At 52.7% G+C, this 17,326-nt stretch overlaps 2 protein-coding genes across 2 annotated transcripts; one reads left to right on the top strand and one right to left on the bottom strand.

The window, feature by feature from the left end:
* Positions 1–54: 54 nt before the first annotated feature.
* Positions 55–6,106, bottom strand: CTRU02_205978 (rho guanyl nucleotide exchange; the record flags this gene model as incomplete). Its single annotated transcript, XM_036723054.1, has 3 exons — positions 55–171; positions 232–1,320; positions 1,391–6,106. 3 exons carry the CDS (start codon positions 6,104–6,106, stop codon positions 55–57), a joined length of 5,922 nt encoding a protein of 1,973 aa, XP_036585352.1.
* Positions 6,107–10,353: 4,247 nt separating this feature from the next.
* CTRU02_205977 (telomerase reverse transcriptase) lies at positions 10,354–16,969 on the top strand (the record flags this gene model as incomplete). The annotated part of the gene is made up of 14 exons (XM_036723053.1): positions 10,354–10,773; positions 10,824–11,343; positions 11,395–12,137; positions 12,189–12,650; positions 12,700–13,555; positions 13,611–13,679; positions 13,727–13,894; positions 13,954–14,062; positions 14,119–14,259; positions 14,498–15,001; positions 15,087–15,696; positions 15,760–16,101; positions 16,164–16,295; positions 16,400–16,969. 14 exons carry the CDS (start codon positions 10,354–10,356, stop codon positions 16,967–16,969), a joined length of 5,646 nt encoding a protein of 1,881 aa, XP_036585351.1.
* Positions 16,970–17,326: the final 357 nt, after the last annotated feature.

The following is a 17,326-nucleotide window of genomic DNA, read 5'->3' as shown; positions in this document are numbered from 1 at the left end:
TGAAAGGATGCTGAAAGGATTTCGGAAAACGCCGGCTGTGGGTATGCAAGGACTCTAGGAATCGGCCAGTTTCGCAAAGTGCTTCGACCATATCCAGCCAACCTGGTCGTCAGGGTCATCCTGATTTTTGGCAAGCCAGAGCTCGCCTTTCTCCGCAATAACATCAAAAATCTGGACAGGAATGTTAGCACTTCCAAGGTTTCAGCATACAACAACGTCAAGATTACTCACCTCACCAGCTTGGTACGTGAGATACGGGTACCCAGCTTCGTGCTTTGTAGTCTCAATGTTGAACTCGAATAACGATGCCGCTAACCACAGAACATTGTAGCCATTGGCTGCCGGTGTTCGTTCACGCGATGATGCTCTTGAAGACCTTTGACTCTCTTCCGTGCCATCTGGCATCGGAAGGGCTGAATGGAACAGGCCAGAGAATCGTCTCGGCTCACCGCCCTGATATGTATGATGGGAAGGGTTGGAGTCGCGGTTGTGCACTGTAGATTCAGAGCTCTGCCGAGGCAGGCCGTTCGACTCATAGCTTTTGCTTGTCCCGGGGCGAGTTGATGAAGAAGGAGGGACGTTTACCCGTGCTACGGGTGACTGGTCACCCGCAACTGGAGATGCACCCACCGACGGACGTTGTCCACTGGGACCGGTATAGTAGTCCCGGTAGTAGAATTGATGGGGGCTCAGTGGCGTAGTTGCCGGTGAAAGTGTGAACTGACCGCTATGACGCTTTACAAAATCTGGGGTGGGTAGTATTGGGGCTTGATCGCCATTCACTGAGAGGCCTCTACCCCGTGGGGAGGGCTCGGTAGGTCGAGATCGAAGCTTGGATGTGACGTCGTCTGTGCTCGCTGTGGTAGATTGTGATGTCCTGCCCTTGTATGTGGGGTTCAGGATTCCAATGTTTGTAAACAATTCCTGAGCATACTTGTAGTCCCGTTGGAATGTGGCGACAATGTCTGGAACTTCGGGTGGCGGTCCTGTTTCTCCCGTGACCTTCTTGACCTTCTCCACCCAAATGGAGTACCAATTTGCTTGAATATTGACGAAGTTGCCGAGGCAAATGTTACCAATCTTCTCGGTCAGAGCAGACAACTGGGGTAGTTCCTTCTTCAACGTTTCATTAAGGGCGTCGTACTGTTCCACCAACTCCTTAAGTCTGGCGTCTACCGTCTTTCCGCCTTTCTTGAGCTGCTCAGATCTCTCGTAATCGAGACGACGCTTGGCTCGCTTCTTCATTGCAAGCGAAGGGTTGCCGTACGCCTTGATAACATGTTCAAAGGGCTCGATTACATGTTTTCTTACTTGTTGAAGCTTCTCATGTGTCAGTATGTAGGATGAACACGTCAAGGTCACAAATTAGCATAAGGGGAGGCCGACTCACATGTTCCTCTAGTGCAATCTTCTCAATGTCCCTCATGGACACATTAAATTGCACCCACTTGCTCTCCAGTTCGGGATAGCTTCCTGGTTGGAGTCTCATAACAAGCTCCATGGAGGACAAGTATTGCAGAAACTCATGTACGTAAGCGCTGACCTGTCGAGTATAAAATTCGACGTCTCGAAGAACGACTTGAAGGCGCAGGTAGTCATCACCAAATTTCTCGTGAAGCTTGGCGTAAGTAGCATCTTCAGGAATCCTCGAGCTGGTAGCTTGCAGCTTGTCCACTCTTTTGCCAAAGGCACGAGCGAAACCAGCCTTAACATCGGATTCTTTCCTCTTTCGCCCGACAATTTGTCCAACCAGCTCAAAGTTCTTCTTCGTCTTGTTAATCTCAATGATTGCCAGCTCCAAGACCTCTTTCGCCGAAATCAACTCTGCTCGATCGGGATGGTCTTGAGGGGTGTGCTGTAGAAGGGTCATGATCAAAGTCGGATACTTTGTAATCCTCTGCATGGGTTTGATGAGCAATGAATCTAGGTCCCAGGCTGCCGTAAGGTCCTTAGCCACTTCATTGCACTCGTTCAACCAAACCTTCACTGTTGGATCTTGCTGAATCTGGATCAACCGCTTCGCTGCGTGATCACTGTTTCTCAAGAATCCTTCATGTGCTATCCTCATTTGGTCGATGTACTTTTTGAAGATAGGGCCGATCGCTGTGGCTCGATCCTTGTCATCATCAAGCTCAGGCGTGGTTGAGTGGGCCGATGGGTTTCCTGTCTGATCAGGAGCTGCGGAGTCTTCCCGTGGCAAAGGAGATCGACGTCCGTGAGGAACGTAGACCGGTGCAACAGATTCCTTGAGTTGGGTCAAGAAGAGTGTGTGAAAGCTGATAATCTCATCCGTGTTTCTGAAGATGAGCTTGATAGTTTGGTCATCCAATCGCGGGCAAGCCTCGGCAGTGCCCTTGTAAATCTCTTCCACAATGTTCATGTCTCTCACAAAAACCATTTCAGTGTCGATAAGTTCTTTGATTACATTGCGTCGTTGGACTAGCCGATGCTTTTCCTTTCCTGTAGGGCCGTCCTTGTCTCGGAGGGGTGTTGATACCGACTCTACGGGAGTCTGGCCGCCGAGAGAATGATCTCTGGTCTCGATTGACATGTGGTCAATTGAGTGCGCAGTGGAAACAGGCCGTGACACATCCTCACTTTGACGCCGAGAGCCGACTATAGTACTTCCTGGAAGAGTATCGGCGTAGTATCTGCTTACAGCTGTTCGCCGCCCCTCGTATCCAGACTTGGGGTTAGGAACAGGCGGCGGCTCATGTTCTGGACGCGGTACGTTAGACTGTCGATCCTTGCGTTCCTTCTTAGGCCAGGGGTAATTGGCATCGGGATAAGGAACAGAAAAGCCTTCTCCAGTATCCAGCTCGGGTAGTTGATGAATGTTCGCGCGACCTGACGGTTGGGCATCCGTAGAGTCCAAAGGCGAAAAGTCGGAAATGTCATGTTCACTTTGGCGAGCAGATGAATCTCTACTAGAGCCAGAGCCGTAAACCGGGTCGGACACGTATGGCGGCTTGGGCATGGGCAGAACCTCGTCCTGGAAAGCTGAGACTTGGTGCTCGGGGTCATTACTGTCAACAGAGAAGTCGGTCCACGCAGATTGCTGACTAGCCCTGTTAGTGGATGGATCCATAGACGGGACCATCAAGCTATGGGAAGTGTCTGGAGTTTGTTGACTCTCAAGGCTCGTCTTGTGGGGATCTTCTTGCGCGTCAGAAGACTCGCAAGTTGATGCCCGCTGAGAGGAATCGTTGTCCTTGTGGCGATCACTGTAGAAGTCCTCCGGCCGTTCGAGTGTAGTACTCGATGCTGTGCCCAAGACCTTTTCTGCATGGTTGGGGAAGTAAGACACGTCGTCAACCTGACTTTGGCTGTCTATCTCATCATAAGACTCCATTCGGGGGAACGGAACGGTCTCTTGTCGAGGAAAATCATATTCAGAGTCCCTCCGCAAGATCTTAACCGTCGTCTCGAATGATGGACTCGAGTAGGGCACCGGCTCATACTCTTCTGAAATTGGGCGAGAGCTGGCGAATGCGCCTGGGACAGAAGGATCCTCAAACTCGCTCCTTGTCGGGGTGGGTTCGGGAGATTGTTGAGGAGATGTCGGATCCAATGAGATTTTTATCGAGACTCGGTCGTCGGAAATCGGCTCCTCTTCGAAAGGGTAGTGGTATTGCGCCTTCTCCGGCGTCGGTGGTCGACTCACTTCTTCGATTTGAGCGTGCCTGTGTTCTCCATCAAGCTGAGCAAGTGTGAGTCCGAGGCCAGTTGGAGGGGATTGCACCAAGTCTAATGGAAGTGGCGGGAGGATTTGAGGCTCGTTGTCGAACTCCGTTGTTTCTGTGGTCGCCGAAATGGCAGACTGCGGGACATCGTCCTTTTGAATAGGTGGGCTAAGGGCGGGAAAACTGCCCGGGATTCCCAGCGTTGGTGAATCAACGGCCAATGTGGATGGAATTGCGGCTGTGGTGACAATGGGTGCCACTGCTGTCGAAATGGTCAGTGGCTGAGACGACTGCTCAGGTGACGCAGACCGCGCCGGTGGTTCCGGTTCCTTCGAGGCTTCCTGGGGCAGTTTCTCGGCTGCTTCCACGGGAGGCTCGGACGTCTCAGGTGGCTTCTCGGAACCATCTTTATCCTCCGCCGGCGGCGAACCTCTTTCAAGAGTAGGTACTGGGGGAATTTCTTCTTCCTTAGCAGTGGCGGCTTCTTGTTCCTTCTTACGTCTTGCAGCCGCTTGCCTAGCATCCCGAGCTTGGCTGTCGCGGATAGACTTAGTATATGCAAGTCGGATATGTTCCCGCCGTTGTTCAAAATCAATCGGCCCAACAGATATCCTCCGCCTTCGGGATGTTGACTCTTCTGTCTTAGAAGACTGCTTAGCCGCATTCTTATGCGGAGATTTGGCTCTATCGACAGCCCTCATGCGCGAACTTGCCGTGGTTGCTGTTGATACGGACTGGCGAGGACGAGAACTGCGCAAAGGAGGAGAAAGCTTAGGTGGCGGTACTGCCACGTACGCAGTTAAACGTGTGTTATTGTTTGGGGTGATGAGACCACGCGGGGCGGGCTTGCGTCCTGGCGTGGCTTGGGTTGGCGTTTTCGCTCGAGTGGGGGTTTTGGAGCGGGTAACGGGCGTCGCTGTCCGCGATGTCTTGCTCGCGGGGGGAGGGCGTTTAAAGGTTGATGGAGAATTGGCTCGAGAGCTTTCTCGTGTCGAAGGTGGGCTCGTCGAATCGCTTGGGGTAGTCAACTTTCGTACCGAAACAGGAAGGCGGGACGTAGGTGACGCAGCTCTGTCAGCCTGCACAGCTTCTACCGGCGGACGCGACGATGGAACCTTTCGCACCATTGGTGAGCCGGTTTTCGACGTAGCGACATCACTGTGTGCCCGAACGTGGCTTCTTGTGTTATGTGCAGAGCGTCCTGTCGAGGGATGGGGGTGTGTGGCCGCAGAGCGGTACCAATCAGTGGGAGAAGAAGGCTCAATGTCAGGATCAGATTTTGTCCGTTGATGTAGCCTGGCCACGTGGATACTTGACTCGGATGTCCTACGAGGACGCGCGCCCGAACCCTCGATCCCGAACCCTGCAGTTGAAGCATCACGCTGTCCCGGTAGAATCTCACCAAACAATAGGCCTGGTGCTCGTGGAGAAGTGGGCGGCAGCGTTGGCGACTTGTGCTGGAGGTTTGTCATAGATTTCGACGCTTGTGTATTGCCCGTAATCGAGTTCGGGTTTCGCGGTTTGGCAATACGGCTGGCGAAGGATTGTGAGTTGTTTGATAGTTGATCCTCGGCGACGAATTTGGTACGCTGTGTGCCTCGAGCACCGGTTCCTCGACTGGAGTCTGATGTCAGTTCACGATTCGTTGAGGTCCTTAGCGTAGAGTATGATGTTGACCCATTCCCACCGGGCATCGGCTTGTCACTTGTTGCAGTCCTGCTTGGTCGTAATGGAACACCTCGAGCAGGAATTCGGGGACCTGACGTAGAAGAGGTTTGCTGGTCAAATCTTCTGGTCAAGTCCTTGACGCTCGGTTTTCGGTTCGTGTTCGACCTCGGCGCACCGACGGCAGGCTCGATCGGGGCAGAGGCAGATCGCTGTGACGGACGCAAGGCGGTTCGGGCTGCAGGAGCAGGTGGGTGCTTGGGGTTGGCGCCATTGCTGCTAGACCGCACGGACGGGTTATCGCGGGTTCGGGAGACTGAGGTCGCCATGTAGTCGTTGTCTGATGATGGAGATCGTTGATGAGGGTTCGACGACTGAAGGTCTCGATAGTTTCGGTAGAAATCATCCGGGTTTACGACGCCGTCAGCATGACTATCGGCAGCTAAGGCCCCAGCCGTATCTGCGGCAGAGGCATCCAAGTTCTGTGGGTGGAAGCCGTTGGCTACAGGACTTGTAGGGACGTAGTGGCGATGGCGCTTCTGGGAGGAAGAATCGAGCGGATGGCGGTAAGGGTCGAAATCGGAGTCGGGGTCGAGGTCAGGCTCGTGATACTCGTAACTCGAATCGAAGTTGGGTTGGCGATGAAGTTGGTGCGTGTAGTGGGTAGGAGATTGAGGCTGGTGGTGCTGTCGGCGCTGTTGCTGGTGTTGCAGGACGACGGCCAGGCGGTCCTCCTCTTCTGGACTACCAGCTTCCATTGTGGCCTGAACATCCGTCAGGCGTGTTGGGTGGACTGGCTCGTCAGAATTCCCAGAGACCCATGCAGGCTGTGTGGGATGTTTGGGTTGGGAAGCATTGATGTGTTGGCCTGCAAGCTGAGTGGGCAGCGACAGTTTGGAGAGGCGACGGGCAGTCCCTGGTTGGCGAGCGCTGGCAGTGTCCGGGGCCTATCGACAGCAAATCTTAATGCATGTATGGGTGGCCACCGCAGGAGTACCCGTGGTGCGACTTTTGCTCTGTGGGGGCTTTATGGAGAAGGGATATTTTGATGCAGTTAAGACGAGATCCCTGGCGTTTGCGAAAAGTAAGTTTGGGTCTTTTTTTCCCGCGAGGGTCTCTATTAGTTGAGTTGTCGAATCGGACGTAACGAGATGGGATGGCAAGAGCGAGGTTGGTGAGGTTTGAGGCGAAGGTAGGGAGACAGACGTAAGCGCAGGCGCGCACGCACACAAACTTTCTCAATCATACATACACACAAAGGCAAGAGCGAAGCGGGAGAGGAGAGACGGAGCTGTAAGGTGAGGAGATGGGGGAAGGACGGGGGTGGGTGTCCCACTTTAGTAGGTGTGTGTATAGTGAATATGGAGGAAGAGAGAGAAGGAGGCGGCCTGAAGTTCGTAGCTTGCGAAAGCAGAAAGCAGGAGCGAGTAGAGGGAAGGAGAGTTGGCGCGGCGCCTTCCTTACAGTGGTTAAATACGGATTTATGTGCACTTTCTTCTCTTGCCTGTTAGAAAATCATAGCCATCACATGGTAGACTTGAAAGCTCTTGCTGCAATAAAAAAAGAAAAGAAAAGAAGAAGAGAAGGAAGGAAGAGAAAAAAAAAAAACAGCTGGGGGCAGGTACCACAGGAAGGGGCCCTGGTGGGTAGGTTCAAAAAGGTCAGGAGCCTCGAAGGGTGAGCTGAGACGGCAAGTGGGACTGCCCTGAGTGAGCAAGGTGAGGAGAAGGACGTCCAATCGGTCGAAATAGGGTGCAAAGCTCGGTCTGAATGGCAACCGGGACAGGAGGCGGAGATGGATGTGAAGCAGGATTGGACGTCTTGTGCAAGGTACGGAGAACGAATTAGTTAGGTTGCTTGGCAAACTGGCAAGGAAGGGAGGGGGAAGTGGGAAGGGGGGGATGACGGCAGGTACTAGAGACAGTACGGTAGGCAGGTCCGGAGACTCGGGAATGAGGGAAGCGAGACCCGGGCCAGGAACCGGCGGCATCAAGTCATCAGGACGTATTCAACTGACTCTTGCTTCCTCAGAGCGGAGCGCTTTTTCACCAAAGACTTTCTGGCACGGTAAATGAAATCGTGAGCGGGTTTGACTTTGACAACGGGCAACCACCGATTCAACCTTCTATCCGCATTGCTTCCACAAAAAAAAAAAAAAAAAACGGCAAGTGCATACTATGTATGCTTCACTTACCCGATCTGCCAATCTTCCCTACTCGGACAAGCTCGCTGTTGCTGGAGCTAACGGATCCGGCAGGGCCCTGCGGTCAGCTCTGATTCATCCTACCGGTTAATATACATAGCAGGCCTTCATTTGGAAGTCCGCAACCTTTCCTCGCTTGGCCTCCACTGAACTGTTTGGACCTTGGAAAACACGTCCAGGACAAGGTTGCAAAAGGGACCCAGAGAAACAAACAATCAACTCCACACCCAAAGACTGATGCGGTTTGCCAATTATCGATGACGGATGGCCGTGTTCGACAAGCATTTGGTGTGTTTTTGTTGTTATTCTAATTTCAATTATTTTTCCCCCTCCTCATTGAAGAATAATTTCCTGAGGATTGAACTGAACGGGAACTTTCCCTTCCCCTCGCTCAAGCAGAGATCTGATCTTTGGTGTGCCCCTTGGCTCTCGCTTCATCCCGTCTCAAAAGGTCTCGTGGCGAGCAAAGAGATGCTCCAATGCAAGACATAAGACATTAGAGGGACGGGATTGGAGCACGTTGAGTTCCCCGTGCCTGAGCCCTCCCTACCCGTAAAGCCAAAACGGGCACTCTACTGACGTTGGTGTGCCTGACGGAGAGAAGCTTACTACGTAGTTGGAGGACCAAGGAAGCACGTCCACGAGCAACAAAGACGTCACGACCAATCGGCCAAACATTTGGACGCCAACCCGAAGGGGGTCTGGAGGAGCTTTCGTGTGTTGTTTGGACTGACAAATGCAAACCTGCAAAATGACTGCAGCTTGTCATCCATTCCAGAAGGGGAGGATCCATGCCAAATGCCACCGCTTATCCGTCCGCACCCCACTGCACTGGCAAGGTAACGTGCCTTAAGTACGTTTATCTCGAGAAAAAAAGATGAGGAACGGCGGGGCCAAATGTACATCTCTTTCATCATCGAAGCGCATACCAGAGAGCAGTATCGACAAAGTCACCGAACGAGACTGCAGTTGGTATTACTATCAAGCCAAGCCGCTCCAAGTTCCAGGCTGGAACATCCGAGAGTTAATTCCCCTCCGACGTCCAAAACGCTTTCAAAGTTTCTATGCAAACTGTCTGTCACCCGTGCCTGGACGATGAGCACGGCACCCTATTCGCCAATCCTTTGTCGTCCGTTTGTCGATATCCAAACAGTGTCAGACAAGCTGCTATCTCAACTCTTAATCATACCCCTGAGCCTGTTACAGGAGACCATAATGGCACCTTTTGACGCATTGCCCTTTTTTTTTTTTTTTTTTTGCCCCTGCCGCTCGCATATGTGTGCCATAAGGTACACGCAGGAGCTGACACGGCTCAGAGATGCAATAGAAGACGCAGAGAAGGGATGCAGCGCATCAATCTCGGAGCAGGGAAGGTCCCCAGCCACAGATTGTCGGGAGCCAGTACTCATCTTAAGACCTGCAGTATGATGTGCGGCAATCAATGGACATGCCGTTACACCGTACCAACTTCAGTTCCCCCGCCTTTCCCAACTCTAGATGGGTAGTTTCTACGTAGGCAGACACGAAGGACTTAGCGTGCTTGAGTAGGCTGAGTGCCTAAGCGACAGTGCAGCCTTCTTTCGCTCACCACGTGCATTTTTAGAAGTCCTTCTTGTCCTCGCTTTGCAGCTACAACAGCCAACAATGATGTATGGCTCATGTCAACAGCCTGCGTATCAATTCACGGTCTGTGAGCTCCAAGGTTTCGGCTTCCGTTCCTTAGCCTCTTTGCTTCGAGTTCCGCCCCCTGAAATTGCAAACCCCTTGCGATGCGAGGTGTAAGTAGCTGACGACATATTTCAAGCGACACAAACAGGCTTTGGGTCGCTCGTCTATTGTCAAGTATTCGTATCGCACAAAGCCACTGCATATCATCGTTGTATGTGAACCGTGCAATCGTTTCCCACCAAACGGTTCTTCCGTCATGACCTAGCATACTAGCTAGACAAGCCGGAGGAGAGGTCACACCACAGGACAGTAGGCCTTTGCAGCATCCAGCCGCTTCTCTGCCGCCCTTGCATCAAGCTCCTCAGCCCAGCCCCGTCCGAGGGCCAGCTCAAGTGACGATGCACAGTTAAATTAGTGTGGTGCAAGCGTAGTGCAGCGCATTGCAGTGCAGTTCGGGTTATTCCACATCCTGTCAGCGTGACGGGAAGAGAGGATGCACCCGCCAGCCCTCTGTAGCCCTGATGAATTTCCACTGTGAGTGACAGGAGTTTGATGAACCCCCACGACCACCCAACCGTCTCACCAATCCCCGCTGGGGTACCTTAGCGTCCTTGACCTTGCGTCCTTGGTGGCTTGAGCGCCAGCGAGCGTCTGCCAAAGCCACGAAGCCACCGTTTTGAGACGGCGCCCGTGTTCGGCAGATCACTGGACGTGCGCTGTTGGCCCACACGACTCATCACTTCGATGCGCCTAGGCCACCACTCCTACTGAGAACCTAAGAGCCCTAGGGGCGCCTTCCTGCACGCTACGTATACGTAGTATGCCGTTGCGATACCTCCGTGGCGGGCCTAAACTTCCTAGCCCCAGACGCGTCGCGCTTGTGAACATCATCCAAACGACGTTGACCCCATGTGCATGTGCGCCTCACTTTTCCCCAGCTCGACCCCTAATGTTATCTATTCACGGACACATGTCCCATGTCCAACCTGCAAATGACAGGTTCTAGCGCCCCATCCTGAGTTCCATTGCACAACCCACGCGTTTCGAACCAGCCTTGCCATCGATGGGCAACGGCTGATGTCAAGCCGCACTTGCAAGCCGATATTGGACTTGGGATGACATACAGTCGCCACAATGCCAGTCAAGAGGAAAGCACATTCGCATGGAGAGTTGCGTCAAGGACACCCTCCGCTTAAAAAGGTTAAAGTTGATCGTGATGAGGCTCTAGTCAAGCATTCCCTCCTCCAGCAGCACTACGGCAATGTGCAAACCCTTCGGGCATACCTGCTCTCCAAACTGCCAAGTTCGTCGAGGCTTCGCCGCAAAAAGATCACCTCAGTTGGGTCATCACCAACGATATTGGCTGAAGAAACGAAGCAGGTAGAATCATGCTTGTCAACACTGCTAGACACAACGCTGGTCTGCACTCAACATCACCCCAAAGCCAAGCTCGACTCCCGTTGGGAACAATGGCAGTCCTTCTCGCAAAAGGGTGATGAGTCTGTCATGACGCTTTCTGGAGGACTGGCTGGGGCAACCTGCTCCCAGTCGGAGGTCAGTAATACTCGAACGGTCCAGGGCCACTTTCTAATTATTTCACTCAGATTGTCGACTTTGTCATCTGGCAGCTTTTCTCTAGAGTCCAGGCCAACGGGTATTGGCCCAAACATCTTCTGTGCGATGGCTTCAGGAGGCGCGGTCCGGACTTTGGCAATGCAAGAGGGCCGAGCAATTATGACTCGGTACCTGGTCTTACGTCTGTCCATCCAAATCATTCTGCCCAGGTTCTGAAAGGTGCTCCGTGGCCTCAGGTTCTTATGCTTCTGGGGAAATCAGGGGAGCAGATCATGATCGACCTTCTCATTGACACTGCAATCTTCGTCCCAGTGCAAGCAGGTGTCGGGAACGTGTACCAACTTAGTGGCATCCCAATGTTGGAGATTGACCCGCTTGCTACCACGAATCCAAGACAAGCACATGGGCAACAGGTGATGAAGCCTAAGGATTCGGACCTTGTGTGTGAGAGATTGCCTTCGGAAATAGTGTTCATGAGAAATCGCATGCTCTATGCTCGCGCAGCACTCACGAGCAGAGGCACAGTCCACTACGGTCTTAGACACATACGTAGGCTTCCTTTCCCACTGACGTTTGGACCTTTGCTAAGTCGTATTTCAGATGTCTTGAGTCGATGTCCACTTGTTTCTTACCTAGAGCAAACCAGCTCCGAGGAGAAGTTACAGCTAGATCAAGCCAATGAGCGGAGCACGCAGAAAATTATCATGTATATCTTCCCTAGACAGTTCGGGCTGCACAACGTGTTTACCTCGAAGGTTGATCATCTCAAAACGGCGCAGAAGTTGCCTGACTATACACTTCGTGAGGAAGAAATTTCTCTGGCGTTTAAGAACCGGCAAATACGAATGCCTAAAAGGTTGCGGGGAGATGTGAGACGACTAGTTCAGCAGCTGCAACGTCTCCATAATCGTTGCTCATACGCTGAGCTATTGCGTCACTATTGTCCTTCTGCGCTTGACACCAAACCTAAGAAGCCTGCGGTAAAGAAAACGCTCAAACAATCACAAAAGTGCTCGAGCTCTCAGACTCTAGCGATTGGCACTCAAAAAACAATGCCTGTTGTCCGAGGCAAAGGGGCGGAGAAGAGCCAGAATAGATCGCGGCAGCAGGCCCCTCCTATGCCAGTGATCAATTTCGATGCTATTACCGATTTGGCTACCCCAACAGCTCATGTGTCTGCCTTCTGCCGCGCGGTGCTAGCCAGACTTGTTCCGAACGAGTTCTGGGGTACCGGCGACAGCCAAGCCCACAATCGGGAGATGGTGTTCAAGAAAGTGGACCACTTCGTTCGACTGCGGCGGTTCGAAAGCATGAATCTTCAGGAAGTACTAGACGGGCTGAAGGTAACCAGATACATATTATCACAGAGAGCATCGAGCTAACGTATCCACCAGATTACATGCATGGATTGGTTGGCACCGCCTGCTCTCAGAGGCCTAAGGACTAGCCAGACAGATATGAAGAAACGCCTCGAGATTCTGAACGAGTTCTTGTACTATGTTTTTGATTCTATTTTGATACCCCTTTTGCGCAGCAATTTCTACATCACCGAGTCGAGCTCCCACCGCTATCGGATATTTTACTTCCGACATGACGTTTGGCGGTACGTTGCTGAGCCTGCTATGGCGACTCTGAAAGCAAACATGTTTGAGGAGGTCAAAATAAACGAGGTAAACCGGATACTAGGATCCAGGCGTTTGGGTTTCAGCCGCATTAGACTGCTCCCCAAGGGCAAATCTATGCGACCAATAACAAATCTGCGGCGAAGGGTTCCTGTTACAGGGAAAAGCACGATTCTTGGGCCGAGTATCAATTCTGTCCTTGCCCCTGTTCATTCCATGCTCCGGCTAGAAACTGTAGGTTGTGATATTGTTTGGCTTTTTTGTTCAGGCTAATGCTGTTCAGGAACGCAACCCATCCAAGCTTGGCTCATCTTTATTCTCGGTGGGCGACATTTACGCACGGCTCAACGCGTTCAGCGCAAACTTTGGTAAGGAACGGCCGAAATTCTACTTTGCAAAGTTGGATGTACAATCTGCTTTCGACACCATCCCGCAGGAGGCTGTTATCCGGTTAATGGGTGTTGTTCCCAGTGAGGACCAGTACATTATCAAGAAACACCTCGAGATAAAGGCTGGCCTAGTGGAAACCCCGCACCGAGATCGACCAGTCACAAAGGTTACAAGGCGATGGCACTCGCTTGCTGCTACTCGGGATGACCCAACTAGCTTCGTACAGGTGGTTGAGAGCCGTCTCGGCGTGAAGGGGAAGAACGCGGTTTTCGTAGGCAACATGTCACGAAAAGAGCATAACACGCGGCAGCTGATGGCATTGATGGCATCTCACATCCAGCAGAACTTAGTGAAGGTTGGTAAGAAGTTTTACAGGCAAAAGAACGGCATACCCCAAGGCTCTGTGCTGTCCTCAGCTTTGTGCAACTACTTTTACGCGGACCTAGAAGCACAGCATCTCTCCTTCCTGGCTGACGAGGATTGCCTCCTCCTAAGACTGATTGATGACTTTCTTCTCATAACCACAAGTCAGAGAAAGGCCCGAAATTTTGTCAAAATCATGCATCGTGGGCTTCCTGAATACGGGGTTGCCGTGAACCCCAACAAAACCTTGGTCAACTTCGACATGGAGTTTGGAGGCGCAAGTATTGCCAAGGTATCTAAAGATACGCCGTTCCCCTATTGCGGCGTGGGAATCGACTGCGAAACTCTTGATATTACCAAAGTGCGTGAGAAGATCAAGGGCACGGGTAAGACAGTGAAGTCCTTCTGGTCGAAGCGTCTAGCTAACATAGGGATAAATAGCCGTCTCCGATGCTCTAACTGTCGATTTTGGAAGCAAGTCTGGACAGAACTTCCAGAGGAGAGTTCTGAGTGAGTTTTTTCGTGCTGCCAATATGTTCCTTTACTAACCTTTGCAGACGCCTTGAAAATTCAGTCTCACCTTATGTTCTACGACACCAATCACAATACTCTCAGGACGGTAATGTCCAATCTACACAAGGCGTTCATAGAGACAGCAGAGAAGATGTGGTCATACTGGCGATGCCTGCCTACGGACAAGCAACCCGATAGTCGGTTGGTAATAAGTACGTCCCACTATAACAGCAAATGTTAAGGCCGCTCTGTCGGCTGACGTGACATCCAGAAACAATAGGCAAACTCATCGACGTAGCGTTTGTATTACTCACCGGAAAGACGAGGAAGAAGAAGCACCCTCATTACAGCTGCGCCCTGGAGAAGACGCAAGTTTTCTGGTACGTACAGGCTTGTCTTCTCATTCATGTGAATCGCACGAGGCTAAGTACACTAGGCTGGCACTTGATGCCGTGAGAAAGGTCCTCACCAGGAAGCAGGCGAACTTCGCGCCGGTGCTTTCGTGGATTGACGCCGAGCTGAGCAAACTCGAGTCGACTAAGACGACACGCGCAATGAAAGTCATGAAGCAACTTGGGTGACACGAAATTCAATGACACTTGAGAGGTGGTTTTTAGATGCAACTTGTGCTTCCTCACGTTCCGTTTTCCCACTGCGTGATCATGTATATTATTGGTGCCCTCCGAATGCCGTGCCATTCTTGTGCCATCGGGGCCTGCGCATGCAGGCCTCCTCGTATGTTTGTGTGTTCATCTCAAGGCGTTCTCGAAGCTGTCGGCTTGGCACGGGGTTTTTTATCGTGTAATGTCGTACAGGCGTATCGCGACTGCTCGGGATAGTCAGCTTTTGCCGTGGAATCCGAGGCCATGCTCGGTGTTGGGGAAACGGCCCTCGGAACCACCACCGTCTGCAGGTTGTCCTTTGAGAATACTCCAGCACTGGGTTTCATTCCATCGACGAAGCGTAATGGACGATCGCGAGAGTCAGTTTCTGGTGAAACTCGCCGCGGCGGGCACGTATCCTGACTCTCTCCTGCAGCAAGATGAGCGAGGGGCAACGATCAGGGCACGCCGTGAACACTACAACGCCAACAGGGCAAAGATATTTGACGGGGTGCCGTCGAGAATCGACACGCCCCTGGTTATCATCGATTTCGGCGGCAGCGGCTGCTCTGGTAAGACAGAGAACGACCCGAAGAAGGCGGAACTACACATTATTCGAGACCTCGGAGGACTACGGAGGAAGCTATCCTGGCCAGAACGGCATGAAGCCACGACGGGATCCGCTAATTTGATAAAGGATCCGGCGCTGCGAATCGTGTTTGTATTGCCACTACTATCTATGCTATGCTCGGATGTGTATGTGTGGATGTGCGTGTATGATTGGCACTGACGCGAGAAACAGGCTGCTGGAACGCCTCTCCCCGACTTCGCTGCTACTCAACCTCGACGAAGACGTGCTTTTCGAGCTTTTGACATATCACCAGGTGCCCTTTTACTTGTTGAGTTTCCTTGTGAGCGGCGGGGATTCGTGGAGCTTCGCGAGCAGCATTCGCTTCACTGGGTTCCGGGGCGCCGTGAGCCTCCCGACGAACCAGGATACCGGAATCGCCAGTCTGGGTCGCAGCGGCGCGCGTATCCAGCTTTGTTTTGCGCTCTTCAGCATCAGGGAGTATCCGCTCCATGCGCTGCCGCGGGGGGTCAATGCGGACAGGACACCGCGATGGGAGCCACACTCGGCAGTCATGTATCTCCACTTCGACCTCGTGGAGGGGACGGCGGTGTGGTTTCTGGCTAGTCCGCGTTGTCATAACCCAGTGCGAGGCATGGGTATGCAGAACCAGCTGTGGAACGAATTGAAGGAAAGTCTGGCAGGAAAGTTGGGCGGAATAGGGTCTTTGGATGTAAGTGGGCGCTTTCACGTCAGCTTAGAATGCCTCCTCGCCGTTGCTGAATGGGCTGTTGGAGAGCTAGCGCTGCATTTCCAGGACTTAGAGACGCGTCTGTCCGACTTGGTGAGTGGGTGGCGTGAGCAGTGAGCCTGGGAAGTTGTGGCGTGCTGAAGGATTGCGTCGCAGACAAAGCCATACTTGCATCCATATGACGACAGCTTAGAAGATGACATTGCACGAGAGTCAATACACGAGCAGGACCTGCGCCGAATGGCATTCCTAATGGAGCAGCGGCACGAAAGTATCATGAGGATCGACAACAACCTCCGGGCCCTCCGCTGCCTCCGGGGCCTCCTCGTTGACGAGCTATGCGAGAAGCTGGCGAGCTCAGGGGTTCGCCACGCGGATGAAATGCGAGAGCATATCGAAGAGTTCAGGGGCAAGTTGGCATCAACAACGGAGGAAATGGGGGATTTGCTAGACAGGGCTCAGGCGCTAGACAAGCTGGCCAAGAATCGTGAAGAATATGTGAGTCGCAACGAATTCCCTCCTCCGTCGGGGCCACCTTGTAACACCCTGCGCATGGAAAGATTCAACAGATGCAGACGCAACATACGAACCGTCAGATGAAGTCGATCGCCGAGCTGACGGCGTACGACTCAGCCGCGATGAAGCAACTATCCTTCATCGCATTGGTATTGCTTCCAGTTACTGTCGTGTCGGTAAGTAAGAGGACTCCGAAAATAGGATATCGGGAAGCGAAGGCGAGACATAAAAGCGAGCAAGGGCTGATTGGATGACATGAGCATCACGCGTGCGGCGACAGACCGTCCTAAGTACAGACATTGTGAAGTTTCAAGACCTTTCGAATGGAAACGAGAACGCCGCTCCTCCTGAAGCCGGACAGCCCCACGCGCCCGTCCCAGTGTACAGCTTCTCGGCCGCGGCGTTCGGGACGTGGGCCGTTGCGAGCGTGGTCATGACCGTCGTCACACTCGCCATCGTCAGGCCGCTGGGCAGTGGGCGGATCGACGGCCTAAACAGTGGCTGTAAAAACTTTAACAAGCAAAATATGGTGCGGCAGTCGACGCTGAAGGAGCGGACTTTACACCCGTGCAACCTTCGAGGCGTCTCTCGATCAGCCCAGCAAGATACGCCACCATCGGAGCCAAGTCCGGCATCGCGCTCAATCCACACGGCACCTACAATGACAAAAACGGCATCAAACTCCCCAGAAGCTCCGGTGGCGGATGTGAGTACTCCCGTCCAAGCCGGGTCTCAAACGTTGACGTCGATGAGTCGGTGGCTCGGCACGGCTTGGGGGACCCTGTGGCGGCAGAAGTCAGGGGGAAATACGACGTCGACGTCGGTGTCAGCAACTGCGTTACCCCGATAAACGAAAATGTCAGCTGGCTTGAGTAAGGTGTTGATGGAGGGTATCAAGTGGGGCGGGCGAAAAAAGCCAGGGGGACACTGCAAAGAGAGTTTCCTCTTGCCTCATGTCATTAGTGTGCTGAATTAAGGGTCTTGAGTATGCGTCGATCAAAGTTCTGGCTGTAAAGGATAGGTATGATAAGGTCGGGAGCGGCATCTTGTCAGACGCGAGACTGATTCGTCCCCCTAAATCCAAAGTTGGAGGCGTCAAGTTTGACATTCTTCGGGTCCGAAGAGCCTCATTTTGTTTTCCGCTTCTGTATCGGATTGCCACCTTTGGATGTTCGGGTTTTCGAGATGCATACACAGTGGAGCCATG

This window comes from Colletotrichum truncatum (assembly GCF_014235925.2).
Source record: "Colletotrichum truncatum strain CMES1059 chromosome Unknown Contig_0003, whole genome shotgun sequence".
NCBI lineage: Eukaryota > Fungi > Ascomycota > Sordariomycetes > Glomerellales > Glomerellaceae > Colletotrichum > Colletotrichum truncatum.
This window is presented reverse-complemented; position numbering and strand designations above follow the sequence as displayed.